This window comes from Balaenoptera ricei, chromosome 8, assembly GCF_028023285.1.
Source record: "Balaenoptera ricei isolate mBalRic1 chromosome 8, mBalRic1.hap2, whole genome shotgun sequence".
NCBI lineage: Eukaryota > Metazoa > Chordata > Mammalia > Artiodactyla > Balaenopteridae > Balaenoptera > Balaenoptera ricei.
In genome coordinates, this window is record NC_082646.1 from 87,554,229 (window position 1) to 87,571,237 (window position 17,009).

The 17,009-nt window shown below is 33.3% G+C and overlaps 1 protein-coding gene across 1 annotated transcript in view; it reads right to left on the minus strand.

Annotated features, from left to right (window-relative positions):
• CCDC73 (coiled-coil domain containing 73) overlaps nt 1–17,009 on the minus strand; it is a 114,755-nt gene that overhangs the window by 48,488 nt on the left and 49,258 nt on the right. The window contains exons 6-8 of the mRNA XM_059931339.1: nt 13,813–13,851; nt 7,991–8,126; nt 7,375–7,454 (exon numbers count right to left, since the gene is read on the minus strand). Of these exons, the coding sequence (XP_059787322.1) occupies nt 7,375–7,454; nt 7,991–8,126; nt 13,813–13,851 (255 nt within the window). The remainder of the gene's footprint in view (nt 1–7,374; nt 7,455–7,990; nt 8,127–13,812; nt 13,852–17,009) is intronic.

Consider the following 17,009-nt stretch of genomic DNA (forward strand, 5'->3'; position numbering starts at 1 on the left):
ATCTGTAAAATGGAGATATAATTTTTTTAAAAACTAACAAAGTGCCTGGCATGTAATAATCTATGCAACAAGTATTTGTTGAGCATCTACTATGTTCTAGGCATTGTTACCTGTTATTACTACTAAGGTGAATTCAAGGGATTCTACGATTATTTTCTCTACTTTTAGAATAAAGTGATCTGAAGTCGTAATGGTGTTATGAATAACTAAGTATTCTTTATTTAAAGAATTAAGATTCATTATTTCATAACTGATTACAATAAGAGTTTTTTTTGTAGACTATGAACTCCTCAAGGAAAAGAACCACGTTTCATACTTATCCCATAGCACCTTAATACAGTCAGGGATCTAAGAAGAACTAAAAATTTTAATGAACATAAGAAGAAAAGAGTGATGAACATGATATTTAAAAAATGTGACATCTTTGCCTAAAATAAGATTTGATGAAATCAAAGTTGATTTATTCAGGATAAAGCAAATGGCAATAAAAATACTTGGTGACAGCAGTCAATGTCAGCCAAATAAGACTATTGTTAATGACACGATAGTTCATAGTCAATTTGTAAAATTGTATAGAAAGTGGTAGGTGTTATAGTGCTAAATATATTGTATAGCATATAGGAAAGTACAGTGCTGGGGGTTTAATCACTGACTGAACCAGATGGCTTCCTCTGATCAAGGTAACAACCACAACCCTGTAGACCACCATGTTACAAATAGATGGTCCTCATTTAAATGTGAACAGACCACTACAGTTTTCTTACCGATAATAAAAAAATAAAGCTTAGTAGGTGGTGAGTCACTAACATTATGCTAACTTTAAAAGAACAGCATATTTGGGGGCTAGAACCTTGACTTGTCTTAATCAACAGCCCTAAACTTGTGAGATTAAAATGGGTTAATTCTGCATTACAAATTCAGATCCAAGAATATTCTAGAAAACAACAATTACAGACATAAGACAATATAATAAAACATTCTAGTTCATAAGCCATATGGTCATTGACTCAACAAACTTTCTGAATAAAAGAATTTATTGATCTTATTATATCCACCCTGGATAAACATTCAAAAACAGGATGATAGTTAAATTGACTATGCACACTGAAGGATACAAGAATAAAGACAGTCATTTCAGCAATTAATTTAAGTTTTTAAAAATTTAGGAGATTAGTTCAAAGGAAAAATATCTGTTGGAGTACCTCAAAGTTTTAATCTCAACTCAGATTTTCAGGATGTTTGACTAATATTTATGTTGTTACTTGTTATTTAGTCAAACACCACCTGAGTAATAAAAAATCTTTTATGCTAAACTGATTTTTTTAAAAGACACCAATGATATTAGGTTTAAAATAATGTACATCTTTCTTTGCTTTGCACATGGTGTTCTAAAACCTTGCTTTCAAGCTGCTTTTTTGTGCACTAAACTGGTAATTTTTAAAAGAAAACTTGCAACAATTTTTCTGAATTTTAAATTTTTTTATATTGGGTTTTCCTGGAGCAAGATACACCTGTATAAAGTAAACAACTTAGAAATTAGTTAGATGGCTTGTTTTTTTTTGTTTTTTTTTTAAATTTTATTTATTTTATTTATTTATTTTTGCCTGCATTTGGTCTTCGTTGTTGTGCACAGGCTTCCTCTAGTTGCGGCGAGTGGGGGTTACTCTTCACTGTGGTGCACGGGCTTCTCACTGAAATGGCCTCTCTTGTTGCAGAGCACGGGCTCTAGGCACACAGGCTTCAGTAGTTGTGGCATGCGGGCTCAGTAGTTGTGGGTGCAGGCTCTAGAGTGCAGGCTCAGTAGTTGCGGCGCATGGGCTCAGTTGCTCCACGGCATGTGGGATCTTCCTGGACCAGGGCTCGAACCCATGTCCCCCCCATTGGCAGACGGATTCTTAACCACTGTGCCACCAGGGAAGCCCAGATGGCTTGTTTTAAAATAGTAATCTGTTCTAGATTCACTCCTAAGATACAATGTCCTATTGATAAAAATATAATTAAACTGAGGTGTATGGCTAAAACTTAAAGTAGCTTACAATTCTCTGAATTAAAAAAAGGATTGGTTTTCTAAAAGTTTTTCTTCTGTCTAGGTTACAAAGTGCAACAAATGTCTTATGTCTTTCTGTCAATACATTTTTCCACAACTGAAAGCATGGAGCTGTTGTAATCAGCTAAGTTTTATAGAAGATACTCTAAAATACATCAATTCCTATTACAATAACTGTTATGAAACAACAGGGAAGTGGGAAGGGAGTGGCAAGGGGCAAAAACCCAGTATGTGGCTGACAAAAGTAAAAACTAATCATTTCTTATGTCTTTCTTTTTCTCTTATATATTATGTAATCTTAAGAGCATATTAAGTTAAAAGCAGAGACCTTCACAAAATGATTTTCGACTGAAAATATGTTTTTGATTTTATAGCTCTTATAGCTTTTAAATATCCTGAACTTTTAGTACATTGTCTGTTTTCTAACCATTTTATTCAAAGCTGTTAGTGCAGCAAATAAGCATGCAGCACATGCTTTGATCTCATTAAATTACAACTTATAGTTCCTAGAGTCATAAATATCAAGCCCTTTTCTCCTTTACCCCTCCTCTTCTGGTATGAGGTAGTCTGTTAAATATCACTATCTCCTTGAGTCCTCTGACGTTTACTCAGACAAATAGCAGAGGTTATGAATGCTGCTCACAGATAGTATCAGGAATTCTTCATGATTGCCATAATGGTGAACCCAGCATTCAGAACTGTAATACTTAGTTTTATCTAACAAGTAAGTTTGGTCTGTTTAACTTTGCTCCACAAAAGGAAAAAGAGAAAAAAAAAAAAGAATTCCATCTTATCACAAACCAGTAACTTAACTGTCCTGGACATAATCATAGAACAGCATAAAAGAAAAATAAAAGTTATCTTTGGAAAAGTTAATGATTAAAAGTGTTAAATGAGTAATGGAAAACAATGTTACTAGGCTTGATTAGCCTCTGAAAAAGAAAATCAAAACAGAAAACACTTTTCTTAAAGTTAAAAATTAAGGCTACACTAAAAACTACAAAATTATTGTACCTAGAATGTCTGAAACATTAAAAACTATCTGTTAAAATATATTTGTAAATTCTTACCCTTTCGGCTTCTCGAACTTGGAACTCTCAAAGGTAATAACATTCTCTCACCTTACCCTTCTCTACAATCTCTCTTCCAAGAACTATTTAGCAGCATGATTACTGACTTAATGCTTTCTATAGAGACAGAGGCCACCATCACATGACACCTCAGTACATTTAGGCAGCCCTGGCCAAGGCTGCAAGACCTGTGAAAAGGGGACAAGTGTGCTCATGAGCAACACTATTCCACTTGTGTACAGAGACATTTCTTTAATCCTTTCACAAAAATCCAGCAAGGGAAACGCTCCATGGATTTACATGAGCCTCATCTCCAACTACAGGTCAGTCTTAAACTATACATTAGATATACAATAGTCTATTACGTTACAATGCAACATTTGTCCTTATTTAATGAAAAAATACATAATTTAATAGAGAAATTTATGAGGTATAATATTTTCATAATAATGCAAAAACTAACTGAATAAAGGCACATATGACTATTTTAATATAATCATCAAATTAATGATCTAACCACTTAAGACATTGATAACAATATTAAACAAAAAATAAACCAAAGAGATATCACTGAAAATGTGCTGATTCACAACTACTCAGTCAGTATCATTTATTTATATTTGCTTTCAAAGTTTATATTGATAAAAATGAATGGTCCATTTAACAATTCTGATCTGCAATGACAGACAAAATTTTCAAATTACAGCTTTTTCTCCTTATATTGTAAGAGCCATCTTTAATATTCTTAAATGTGACTGAAAAGAAATATTCTTTACATATAAATTGTCCTCTTGGGACTTCCCTGGTGGTCCACTGGTTAAGAATCCACCTTCCAATGCAGGGGACGCGGGTTCGATCCCTGGTCAGGGAACTAAGATCCCACATGCCAGGGGGCAACTAAGCCCGCGCGCTCTAGAGCCCGCGCACCACAACTAGAGAGCCTGCACGCCAATTAGAGAGAAGCCCGTGTGTTGCAACAAAGAGCCCACACGTCACAATGAAAGATCCCACATGCCACAACAAAGATCCCACACACTGCGACTAAGACCCGATGCAGCCAAATAAATAAATAAATAAATATTTTTTAAAAAATTGTCCTCTTAGGTAGTTTGCTAGATAGACAGAAGACTTTTAAGGGCTAGGGTCATACACTTATTACCATTCTAATATTCTGTACTGGGCTACCCCTATGCTCTTACTTTCTGATCCCTCAGGTACAAGGAGAGAGTCCAAGGAATATGAAACCAATTCATTGGCAGTTATAAGAACAAGACCTAGATATAACAGAGTTACAAATATTAATGGTCTTTGAACTCTGGCTTAGCATTTAGAAGTCACGTCAATCTTTAGCCCACGTGGTCCTGCTTTCCTTGAAATGGTACTAAAAGATAAAGTAGTAAAACTTCCTGATTTCTTGAATTATATACTAAAGTATATGTCATTCATCTGGTAGCACAAACACTCCTCCTCAAAACTTAAGCCTGTGTCTCTGTAAATAATAAGTTGTCTTAATAAATTTTTTATTTTTGTAAAATTATAGTTAAATATAAAAACAGAGGGTCTTCTGGTTTCTGGTCCAGCATGTAATGAGCTTAGTTAGAAGTTTCCACTTGATCCTACCACAAGTAAAAAGCTGAACAAACTGAAAATCAACAACTCCTCTTACATCTGCTAGACAAATGAGGTCATAAGGCAAATTGCTGCCTCAAAAATTGGAGAGATGGACAGGTAAATACAGAGAATCAGAAACAGAAACCTCCACAGGAACCAATGCCAGCGTAGGAAAAACTGAACTGTAATTGACTAATTCCCAGAGGCTCAGAGTGGACAATTCAGAGTTAAAAAATTCAGCGGGACACAGTCATGGGGGTCAAACTTTTGTGAAATTTTACCTCCAGGTCCTCTCATAGTGAATATCAGAGAAAATTCCCTCCTGCTAAAAGCAGGAGGAAAAGGAGAGAAAAAGTAATAACACCAACTTTTGAAATACACCAACTCATTTTTTTCTTATCAACAAGTCCTGCTCACCGGAGAAACTATTTGACCTGAGTTTAAACTACCTGAGGGAAGGGTAATACCCAACTCTAGCCCCCTCCAACCATCTTTGTGCTGCATGGGGTGGGTGGGCAGGGACTGAGAAGCACTGGTGAAATTCACAGTCCAGGGGCAACAGGCTCGTCTAATCATCGGACACCAATCCCCCTACCTTACCACTACATTACTATACGCCTATTGACTGCAGTTTCTTTCACCCAGTATATCATGTCTGCCTTCCAACAAATAAATTACAAGGCATACTAAAAGGCAAAAGACACAGTTTGAAGAGACTGAACAAGCCTCAGAGCCAGAGTCAGATATGGAAGGAATATTAAAACTACCAGACCGGAAATTTTTTAAAACTATGATTAATATGGTAAAAGCATTAATGGAAAAAAACAGACAAAACATGGGAGAACAGATGGATAATGTAAATGGAGAGATGGAAATTCTAAAAAAGAATAAAAATGAAATGCTTCAGATCAAAAACACTGCAACAGAAACAAAGAATGACTTTGATGGTCTCAGTAGTAGACTGGACAAGGCTGAGTAAATAATCTCTGAGCTTGAGAATATGACAATAGAAAATTCCAAAACTGAAAACAAAGAGTAAAGACTGAAAAAAGCGTAAGAGACTATCCATCACCTGCGGGTCAGCTAATGTAACATACGTAAATTGTAACATATACATGATGGGAGTACCAGAAGGAGAAGAAAGAAAGAAAAAGAAGCAATATTTGAAGCACTGATGACTGAGACTTTCCCCAAATTAATGTCAGACACCAAACCACAATCCAAGAAGCTCAGAGAACATCAAGAAGAAAAAGTGACTAAAAAAATTAAACCCAGGCATATCATATTCAAACTTTAGAAAATCAAAGATATTTAAGTGACACTCAGTAAATGTTGTTTCAAAGCATTTATTCAGTGTCAGTAAAGACAGGTACTTAATTCTCTCAGGGATAAGGAGGTGGTCCAAAGTGGTATTATTTCAGTTGGGGCTTTGAAAAGATTAGGAAAAGGAAGTAAGTCATTCTCTGTAGAAAGAACAAGGCTTTGCCTACTTCACCTTGCTCTCATACCGTTCTCCCCTGTTATCAGTGGGGATATTTTTAGTTGCAAATAATGGAAAATTAAACTGGCCCTAAGGAAACTGGCTTAAATAATAATGGGGATTTACTGGCTCACATAACTGAAAAGTCTAGAGGTAGGGCAAGCACAGGGTTGGTCCATTCAGGAACTCAAAAATGTCATCAAAGAACAGTTTTCTTTACATCACAGCAATTTGGCATCCACATTTCAAGTTCCTCCTTTGTAGCTTCTCATGATTGTAGGATGACTGTCAGCCCCAGTAGGAGTTACATTCTTCCTGGTTTATAACCACTGGGTAAGGTCATTTATCCACTCCTGAGCCAAATACTGTGGCTACAGTAATGAAATATGTTTATGGCCTTCTGCCAATTTAGGGCTCCTCTCTAAAGCTGGAGTCATCAAAACAAAAATCTGGATAAGTTTAGGAAGGAGAAAGGGGATATTGATGCTCAGTAAGCTACCAATAAATATCCAATGCACTCCTTCACTCAAAATGCTCCAGCCATACCAGACTTTTTCTTGCTCCTCAAATATAATAAACTCTTTCCTGTCTCAAGGCTTTTGCTGTTCCCTTGCCTGAAACATCATCCTCTTCCCTCCCCACCACTTTACCCCCAATGTAATGAAATCACCTATGATAATGTCATCACATCCTCTACTTTTTCTTCATATCACTTATAACAGTTTTAAATTATTTGATCTGTGTGACGGTTTTATATGTAACTCCTCCATTGGACTATAACTCAAAAAAGCAGGAACATGTTTCATTTTCTTCATACCTGCACCCTAAGTGCCATATAGTACCTGGCACACAGAGCCACTCAAAAGTTGAATGAATGAATGAATGAATGAATGCTGCTAATGAGATTAACATATACTGAATGCTTATTGGTTATTCATATCACCATAAAAATGCATGCCACTGGTCACAAGTCAAAGAAACAATATTTTGAATGGGTTAGAACAAATTCATTCATTGCATTTATTGAAATCATAACTCAAAGTTTATAAATCTGTATTTAAAACATTTCATTTATCTTTATACAAAAAAAACCCACCCAACATTTCTGGTATTATTTCATAAAACTAATTAGTTTTATATAATACAATAAACCATATCAATCATACCTTCTTTAAACTGCATATTTCAGATTCTTGTTTTTTATTTAAAGCTGAAAGTCTTTTGTTTAACTGTATTGCTTCCTGTACTGTAACATGAAAGACACTTAGGAAAACATTATATTCATTGTACATTTTAAGGAAATATTAGTAACATGGACAAGGAAAATAGCCTCAATGCAATATATATAATTATTACTGAATTTAATAATATTAATTAAACTGCCATTTACTATTACCAGTATCAGATAAGTTCAATTTATTCATTATAAATAAGTCCATTTAAACATTTCCTCTTTTTTTTTTTTTATTGGAGTATAATTGCTTTACAATGGTGTGTTAGTTTCTGCTTTATAACAAAGTGAATCAGTTATACATATACATATGTTCCCATATCTCTTCCCTCTTGCATGTCCCTCCCTCCCACCCTCCCTATCCCACCCCCCCATCCCACCCCTCTAGGTGGTCATAAAGCACCGAGCTGATCTTCCTGTGCTATGCGGTTGCTTCCCACTAGCTATCTATTTTACGTTTGGTAGTGTATATATGTCCATGCCACTCTCTCACTTTGTCACAGCAAACATTTCCTCTTAAATATGTTAAGTTTAAATAAGATAGCACCTACCATTTTGTTCTAACTTTTCATGATTCTCTTTTACCAGTCCAAATTGACCTGTTATTGTAGCATAGTATTTCTCAATTTCATTCAGTTGCTTCTGATGATCTTCTTTAGCCAGAAAATATAACTGGACTTTTTGTTCCTATTTTGAAGAGTTATTTTAAATGTTATATATATATATATAAAACACATACATACATATATATACACACACATATTTATTAAACATACATAACAATTTATTGTTTTTAATAACTGTTGTTATTAACATAAGTATGTCATGAAAAAGTACTCTCTGAGTACACCTTAGGGAGGAAATATTAGTTAGGTTCTAAATCTAGGTAAAATTAAAGCATTTTTTTTTTTCCTGTAACAAAATAGTCACTTAAGGTTATATTTTCCTTGTTTATAATTTCTTTTTCAAAATCAATTGGTTGCTTTATTTACCGGAAAGTTAATTAGTCCAGTACAGCACTAAGCAAAGTGAAGGGAATATTATTAAAGCAATACTTCTGATAATTTAGGAAATAATTTTTTTCTCTAAATGCTGGCATAATCATAATGTACATTATCAAAACTCAGATAAATTTTCTGAGATTAATATTAAATGAATATAGCACCTTCTCACTGCATTAAAAACTGGAACAATGAGAACAATATCTATCAGTGATAGGGAGACAATATAGTATAGCAGAAAGTTTACTTAAGCTAGGAGACACAGTTGGTAAAAATTGGACCCTATATATAATATGGGCCTTCACTGCTTTCAGCTAAAGGAGCTTGTTTTACCATACTTAGAAAAATGACTTAAAATTTTTAAAAGAAATATTATGTTAACAGAATCAATAACACTCTTCGAAAGTTTTTATTTTGGCATTAGCAGAATCATTGATTGATTTCACAACTTTCATTCATTTCTGCCACACACTTCAGTTTCTACTGAGAGATGATAAACAAAGAACAGTGTAGGCCCATCAATAGGCACTCAGTAATTACTTTCTGAATGAACTGTTGTCTCATAGAGTTCTGACAGTGGCAATTTGTTAGATTTGCCTGGACAGGGTCTATTTCTCTTACCCAAAAGCAACACAGTTTCAAGTATTTCCTTGAAATACTTCTTCATTACAATCTAGTAGACCAAATTCAGGGGTCCTATTCTCCCCTAGTCAAGTATAGGGCATATTACTCCAAATAAACCAATTGATTTCTACATTCTTGGGATTTGAATCTTGAGCAAAAGAGATTATAAAGCTAAAGAAGTTCAGTGGTGATCCTATCCAGACTGATATGAGACCTCCTCTGTCCTGGGTTCCTACATCCTGCTTCTCAAACCCTGGAATTAACCTAGTCCCTGTTCATTTTCAAAACCATTCTTGACTCTCTGATTGATTGCAAGTGTCTCCACTAAATTTCCTTTTGCATAAGTTAACCAGAGCCATTTTGTACTGCTTAACACCAAAGTACAGGCAGTATAGTAGAGTGGTCAAAAGCTATTCTGCCTGTGTTTAAATCTTGCCTCTGTAATTTAGTTGCTGTGTGACCTCGGGAAAATTATCTACCCTGTCTTTAAAATAGAGATTATAACAGCATCTCCCTCATAGGGTTGTTGTGAAGATAAGACAAATTAATGCCTACAGAGCACTAAGAACAGAGCCTGTCACATAGCAAGTACAATATGTTTTGTTATTACTATTCCTTAAATGATAAAAGTGCCTTCAATAGCCTAATGAAGTTTTATTTGGACTAAGAATAGCCCTCTCAAATATTAATAAGGAACACACATAATTTAAGTTGTACCTAACTATATTAACTTGGCAAATCTGGTGAAAATCTTAACTTTTTCAAAGATTTTTTTAAACAATTTTAAGCAAAGTGATAAGTACACTGGCAATGGTTATGAAAGGTGAGCTAAATTTTTCTCATGCACTTCTATGGGCTTTTCAAATTCACTACTTAGTCATTTGAATTAAGCATGCAGTAGTTATAAATTCAAACAAGTTGACAAGTGCACTTACCCCTGAGATCTTATGCTTACCTGGGTAGTCACTATTATCAGTAACTAAACAATGAACAATAATGACCCATATTCTGTTCCTCTAAAATACCACTTAATTCTCTAGAGAATTATACTCCTTTCAGGAGATGTGTAGAAACCCAATACAATTTCACTAAAAATTGGTCTAAAGGCATTTTTTTCAATTCAAGGAATTCTTTCAATTTTTCAAGTCAAATCAATTTTTAGATAGCCTTTATGAGAATACCATCCACTACATATTAATACACATTAATGCTGTCAATGCCTGCAAAGGTTAACTAATCCCAGTAAGTAAAAATGCAGCAAAGATCAAAGTGAGTTCAAATGTATTCTCTACATACATAGAGCTCTGTACACATTAGATTAGTTTGTAACATACTCTATCCCAACATCCTTTGCTTGAAACCAAAGTTGAATTAAAATGCAGTTTCATTTGTTTGCATGATACAATTCTGATTTTCAAATACATTAGTCTATTCAATGGCCATGATAAATGCTATAAAGATGTTTAAATCACAATGGGCACCTATAGCTCATTAGCTCATACAGGCCTATATGCAACTGTTCACATATGAACCTACTTGGCTGCCCTGATTTAGTTTTGATAATGAGATGAAGAGGGCAGCTTGCCACTAACTGCATGACTGTCAGCAAATAGTTTACATTCTTTGGGAAGCAACAACAAAAAGCAGATTGGTAACACCTGCCTGAGAAAGCTAAGAATATTATAAAGAAAAATACAACTAAATTGATGGTGTTATTATAACTATAACATTACATACTATAGCATAATAAAGATTATTTTATTGCAATGACTAAGAAATGGCTAAGTATGTAGTGTTTTTGTTCTTTTTACCTCTCTGAATTGGGTCAAGTTATTTTCTCTTTCATACACTTTTACTATTAAATGCAAAGACTGTCAACAAGAAAATAATATCAGGATTGCCTGCTTTCCAAATACATATGTACCTCATTTTAAACAATTTTAATCTTTGAAAATCAAGATTAGAGAAAGACAGCACATGCATAATTACAAGTGTGTGTGTGTGTGTGTGTGTGTGTGTGTGTGGTCTAAAAGTTTACGTAAAAGCCTCTTAAGGCATTTAAAATAGGAATAATTTAAAAATAACATTTACACCCAACTTTTTAGGACTATACTTACTAATAAAAGCCATAGCTGCTCATTTCCCTCATTTCTTATTTCCTTATAGAGACTGATTTGAAAACTTTTGGAGATAAAATTAATTTCCCTTAAAACAATTAGTTTGTTATAAGTAAATTGTAGAGGAAAAGATTCAAAACCCAAAAACAAACTTCATATATTCCTCAATTCTATTTTTGCAACTTACCTTTTAATTTCTTCAATATAAACCCAAAATAAATCAATGGGTTATAAAACTCACTTTTTAAAAACCCATGGCATCTTTCTTAGAATATTGATACTTTCACCTTTTTAGTCACAACATTAGGTATATACTACTTAAAAAAACTAAAGTTACATATTTTATGTGTACAGATGTATATAATTATTATAATCATGAAGATTACTTCCAGACAAGTCTTTAGTCTAAAAACATTCTACTCTGAAAGAAAATATGTGGTAATTCCAAATCTCATCAAAACCTTCAATACAGAAAAATTGTTTTAATTTAATAAAGACAAAATAAATCCTTCTTATAAGTCTTTTCTTTAGAGGAAAGTGATATACAAAAAAGATATAAACTATAACTAAGAGATGGTTGGATAAATTTTTATTTTGTTCGTTAAGCTCTATTGGCAACTCAGTTACACAACATAGTCACCTATACAGTAATTATGGGAACACAGCAGGAAAGATTTTCATCAATGACCAAATCAATTAATTTGATGTTCTATAGTTTATTTTTATCATATTTAGTTGCATTCGTTTTATTGGTAATGATCAATGTGATCATTTGTTCAAGAGAAGATTTGGGTACTTTTAGAGATAGATGAATCTTTCCATTCATAATTGTGTTAATGTATCTAGAGACATACCACCTCTACATGAAAATCACCTTATTGAATTCCCACAAGACAGAAATTTACTAGTAGTTAAGAGCTTGCCTATAGGAAATCATGAACTTCTTTATAAGTGTCTTAATACTATTTTTAAAATTATTTCTTTTGGGACACTTATCAATCGCTCCCCAAAGTCCTGCCTTGGCACAAGTGAGCATCTTGTTTCATGTCTTGCACATAGTCAAATAATATCAATATAAAAGGATAATGTGCTGATTTGAATAAAATTAACTGGATTACTGAATACTGTTTAGTACTTTGAATAAAGAAAAGGTCACCTGAATTATATAAGAATAATGTAAAAAGAATAATGTAAGAATGTTTAGAAAAAGGTTTATTTTTAACTTTTAAATCCATCATCTAAAATATACATAATATTCTGCCAAAATTGGCATGCAATATTGTGTATTTATCAATATATAAAATTATTTTAATGCAAAGTGATTTATTTAATGCTTTGAACTGTCAGAAAAAATATAACTATAATTCAAATTTTAGTAGATTCTTAAGAGTCTTAAATTCACGTTAACAAAATGCTCAAAAGTGACCAAAAACTATCAAAAGTATATTGCATGTTTCCATGTTTTTTTAAGATTATAAGTATCTGTTTGATGAAATTTTAAAGTGGAATAAAATAAAACACATTTTATGTTGCCTTTGATCTTTAACTTGTAGCCTTATCTCCCAGGTCAGAGGGTACATTATTCAATTTCACTATATTTTGTGTAAAACCACTGTAGCGTTGAAGATGACTTTCAGTACAAATGTCATGGTACTTAAAGCTAAACCAGAATCTAGTTTTTCAGCTCCTTAATTAAAATCATAGTTTAAAATAGTCTGACAATATTATCTGTAGTCTTTCCAGTTGAACAGTGACAGAATTTTCACATCTTTTATTCAATCAAGCTTAGCAATCTTTCTATGGCTCTTTTATTTTCTAACACACCAAAACATTTCAAGAACCAAAATACTTACTCTATATTTTTGTATTTAACATCATAAGGAATGATCTCTCATTTCTTACTTCTCATAGATATAATACATAAACCTTACTCAAAAATTATTTTTACTTGCCTTACAGTCTGCTCCAAAGAAGGAAGAACGAAATAGCATAAACCTACCCAAGAAGCCCTCTGAAGATATAAGTGGATATGGGAGAATTTTGCTCAATCAAAAATACAGAGAAAAAAATTCTTCTGAATCAAACAGGGATAGAAAGATAGAATATCAAAGTAAATATTTCATAAAATGTTATGCTGTAAAAATGTAAATATTAATTTTAATATACTACAGAAGAGGAATGCACAACAAATTAACACTTGTTGAATGATAAAGGATGAGTACCATATCCCAAGTGTAGTATTCAAATGTTACTTCGTATTATTTCAATTTTTCAGGCTAAAAGTAATAACTACGTGTTTACACAAATACCTAGAAAAGATATCATTAAAGTAAGGGGTTTCAGAATTCTGTTGTTTTCACTTCTTTGTTGTTCAATTTTCATATAAGACCTCTACCAATAATTTGGGAACTGTGTTAAATTTATTTTATAACATGTAAATACTATCTGGAAATAAATTTGTGAAATAAATTCATTTAAGCTATATCTGAAATTGTAATTCAGTCCTTTAAAGGGGATATTAATATCCAGTTTCAACTTTTTTTTACAATAAATGTCACATTAATATTGACAAAAATACTGGGCCCATTATGTACTAATCTGGGGTGGGTGTATATTTTGAAATTTCCTTACCATTTCACTCACTTTCTTCTGTAAAGAATATTTAGAAACCTTGAAAAAAATAAGAGGAAAAAAATCTCATGAAAACTTTTTAGTTATTTGTTATAAATTCCTTCTGATATTAAAATTGTATGTTATATAATGTGACGTGTATCTTACATGCACTTTTTTCCAGTGACACTTTTTCAAAATGTTACTTACCATAACTTTATTCCCTATAACAAAAACAATACATTTATTTATTTATTCAACACATATTTATGGAGCACCTACTATATGCCAGCCATTTTCCTAGGATCCTGGGATACAACAGTGAACAAAACAAAGTCCCTGCCCATAATAAGCTTTCTGTCTAGTGGGGGTGGTGGTAGACAGACAATAAAATATAAGTAAAAAGTACAGAAGTTAGAGAGTGACAACTACTATGAAGAAAAATAAAGCAAGAAGGACAGCAAGAAAACCCTAGGAGAGTATGCTACTTAATATTAGCTCTTCGTTGAAAAAATTTTGATAAAATAGATAAGCATAGGGGAAAAACATTGTCTTAAACAAACCATCTCACAACCCAGAAATAACAATCATTAATTCCATGGTACTTCCAGATATTTTTCTATGTATTTATACTTTAAAAGAGAGTCAGTAGGGGGTAGAATAAAAATACATGTACTATTTTGTAACCTATTTTTACTTAATATATAGCAAACACTTTTATATTACAAATTAATCTACAACGCAAGTTTTTAATGGCTACACAGTATTCCACTGTTTAACTTTATACCATAGTTTATCAAATCACTCTCATTTTTGTACATTTACTGAGTTTTCAGTTCTATGAAAGAATTCTGAAATAAACATGCTGTACCAAGAAAACTCTGTAGTTATTCATTTTAGCAGAATAAATTCCAAGAAGCAGGACTCCTAAGATTTGTTCATTTTTATAGACTTAACAATTGTTATTACACACACAGTCCTCCAGAATGGTGGACCAAGTTAAACTCCAACTACCATGTATGAGTGCTTATTTACTTAAACTCACCTAATATTTGCTAAAATTTAAGCAAAAGTTCTTAAAATTACTTCACATTTCCTGTGAAATAAATTTTTAGCATGCTGCCTTGAACAAACTAATAATTTTATTTCATTTTGGTGGAATGAGTTATGTGTGATTCATTTCTTCAACAAATATTGAATGCTTACTGTAAGTAAAGCACTAATGTAAACATTGGGGGTATAGTATTGGACCAAAAAATCCTGTCCAGCTTAAATTCTGGGGAATGTAGATAATTAGCAATATAAATAAGTTAAAATATATAGTTCTATTAGATATTGATAAGTGCTAAGGAAAAATAATAAATCAGGGAAGGGGATTACATAGGATGGCCAGGAAAGTCCTTTCTGAGAGGGCAACTTCTGAGTAAAGACTCAACAGAAAGTAAGGAAGAGTATTCCAGCAAGTGCAAAGCCCCTAAGGTGGGAAAATGTCTTGTGTGTTCAAAGAACAGCAAAGAAGCCAATGTGGCTGGAAGATTTAGTAAGCAAGGGGAAGAACAGCAAAAGATGAGTTCACAGAAGAGTAGGAGAGGAGGTAGGGCCAAATCACTGTAGGTCTTGTGGTGCATGATAATGATTTACTCTGAATGAGACAGGAAGCCACTGAAGAGTCCCAAGTACAAATGTGACAGAGCCTGACTTACTCCTTGAAAGGATCACTCTGACCGTTATATTAAAACTGAAGGAGAACAGAAGTGGAAGCAGGAAGAACACTTAATAAACTACTGCAATTGAGATGAAAGAGGATGATGAAAGAGGACTAGGGGTTAGTAGTAGACGTAGTGAGAAGTGGTCAGATTCTGGATATACTCTGAGGGAAAAGCTGAAAAAAATCTGCAACAAAAAGAAGGGAGTTGTAATTAACAAAAACAGAAAAGACAAATAAGTTAGTTAGCTTTCAGGGCGAGATTTTAGGAACTTAGTTTTGGACACGTCAAGTCTGAGATGTCTTTTAGACATCCAATAGTCAATCCAGGCTGGAGTTGCGGCTAGAGATATACATACATTTGGAAGCCCTGTGCATGTAGACCCCATTTTAAAGAAACGAGACTGGATGAGATCAGAGTATTTTTAAGGCATATAGACAAAAGCAAAGTAAAAAGGTAGAGGTCATCTAGAAAAATAAGAGGAAAAAAAAAAAGACTGGTCTTGGGACTCAGACTGGAATTATACCTCCAGCTTTCCAGAATCTCCAGCTTGCAGACAACAGATCATGGCACTTCTCTGTCTCCATAATTGTGTGATTGTGTGAGCCAATTCCTCATAATCAATCAATCAACCTCTTTCTTTCTTTCTCTCTCTATAACAGGTTCTGTTTTGCTGGTGAACCTTCACTAATACAGCTACCATTAGCCAAAGATAAAACTGATAAACATAGAGTAAATTTACCAAATTCTTTCAGGTCACTGTTCTTCAAACATTAATGTCTCTGCATTTTATGCTTTCTGAACCATGATTCACAGCTCTATTTTATCAACACCTCTAGAGCACTTTCTAACTTAAAAAACTACCATGTAGCTGCATTCCTATGTCAAATAAGTCAAATTTGAAAGTAACATAACTAGATTGACATAAAATCTTTTTATAGATGTTCTATATAATGATTATTCATTCTGAAATCACATAAAACTGGTTTATAATACCAGATATAGGCAGCTTTCTAATACCGGAACAAAACTATACTAACACTAATTAGTGTATTAACAACAGAAAGCAATTTGAAAGATAAAGTACAAATGTTTTCCTAGTTATAGCTATCCTTCACTTTTTGGAAAATTGTATGAAAAGTTGACTGTAAAGTACATTTGTTTAGAGCAAATCTATTTTCCCATTAAATTAACTGGATTTATGTTACTTGGGAATAAAGTCCTTTAAATACTGTGCTAAAAATATTTAACCCCTCCCCTTTCTGAACAATTCAGTCCCAAGTTCATTAGGTGGGGAAGAGGTGAAGGGGTAGTGGTGGCAGCATTCCAGAACAGGGTATCAGGCCTGAATGGGGAGTCAAAAGCTGAGTAGGGTGCTTAGTAGGCAGTGCTGAGAAAGGGCAACCCAGGTATCAGAGTTGAAGCAGGGAGAAGAGGGCATCCACGTTAGGAAGGAGTAGCAGAATGGTGGCCTGGTCACATACAGGGTAATTTATCAAATAAGTAAATATA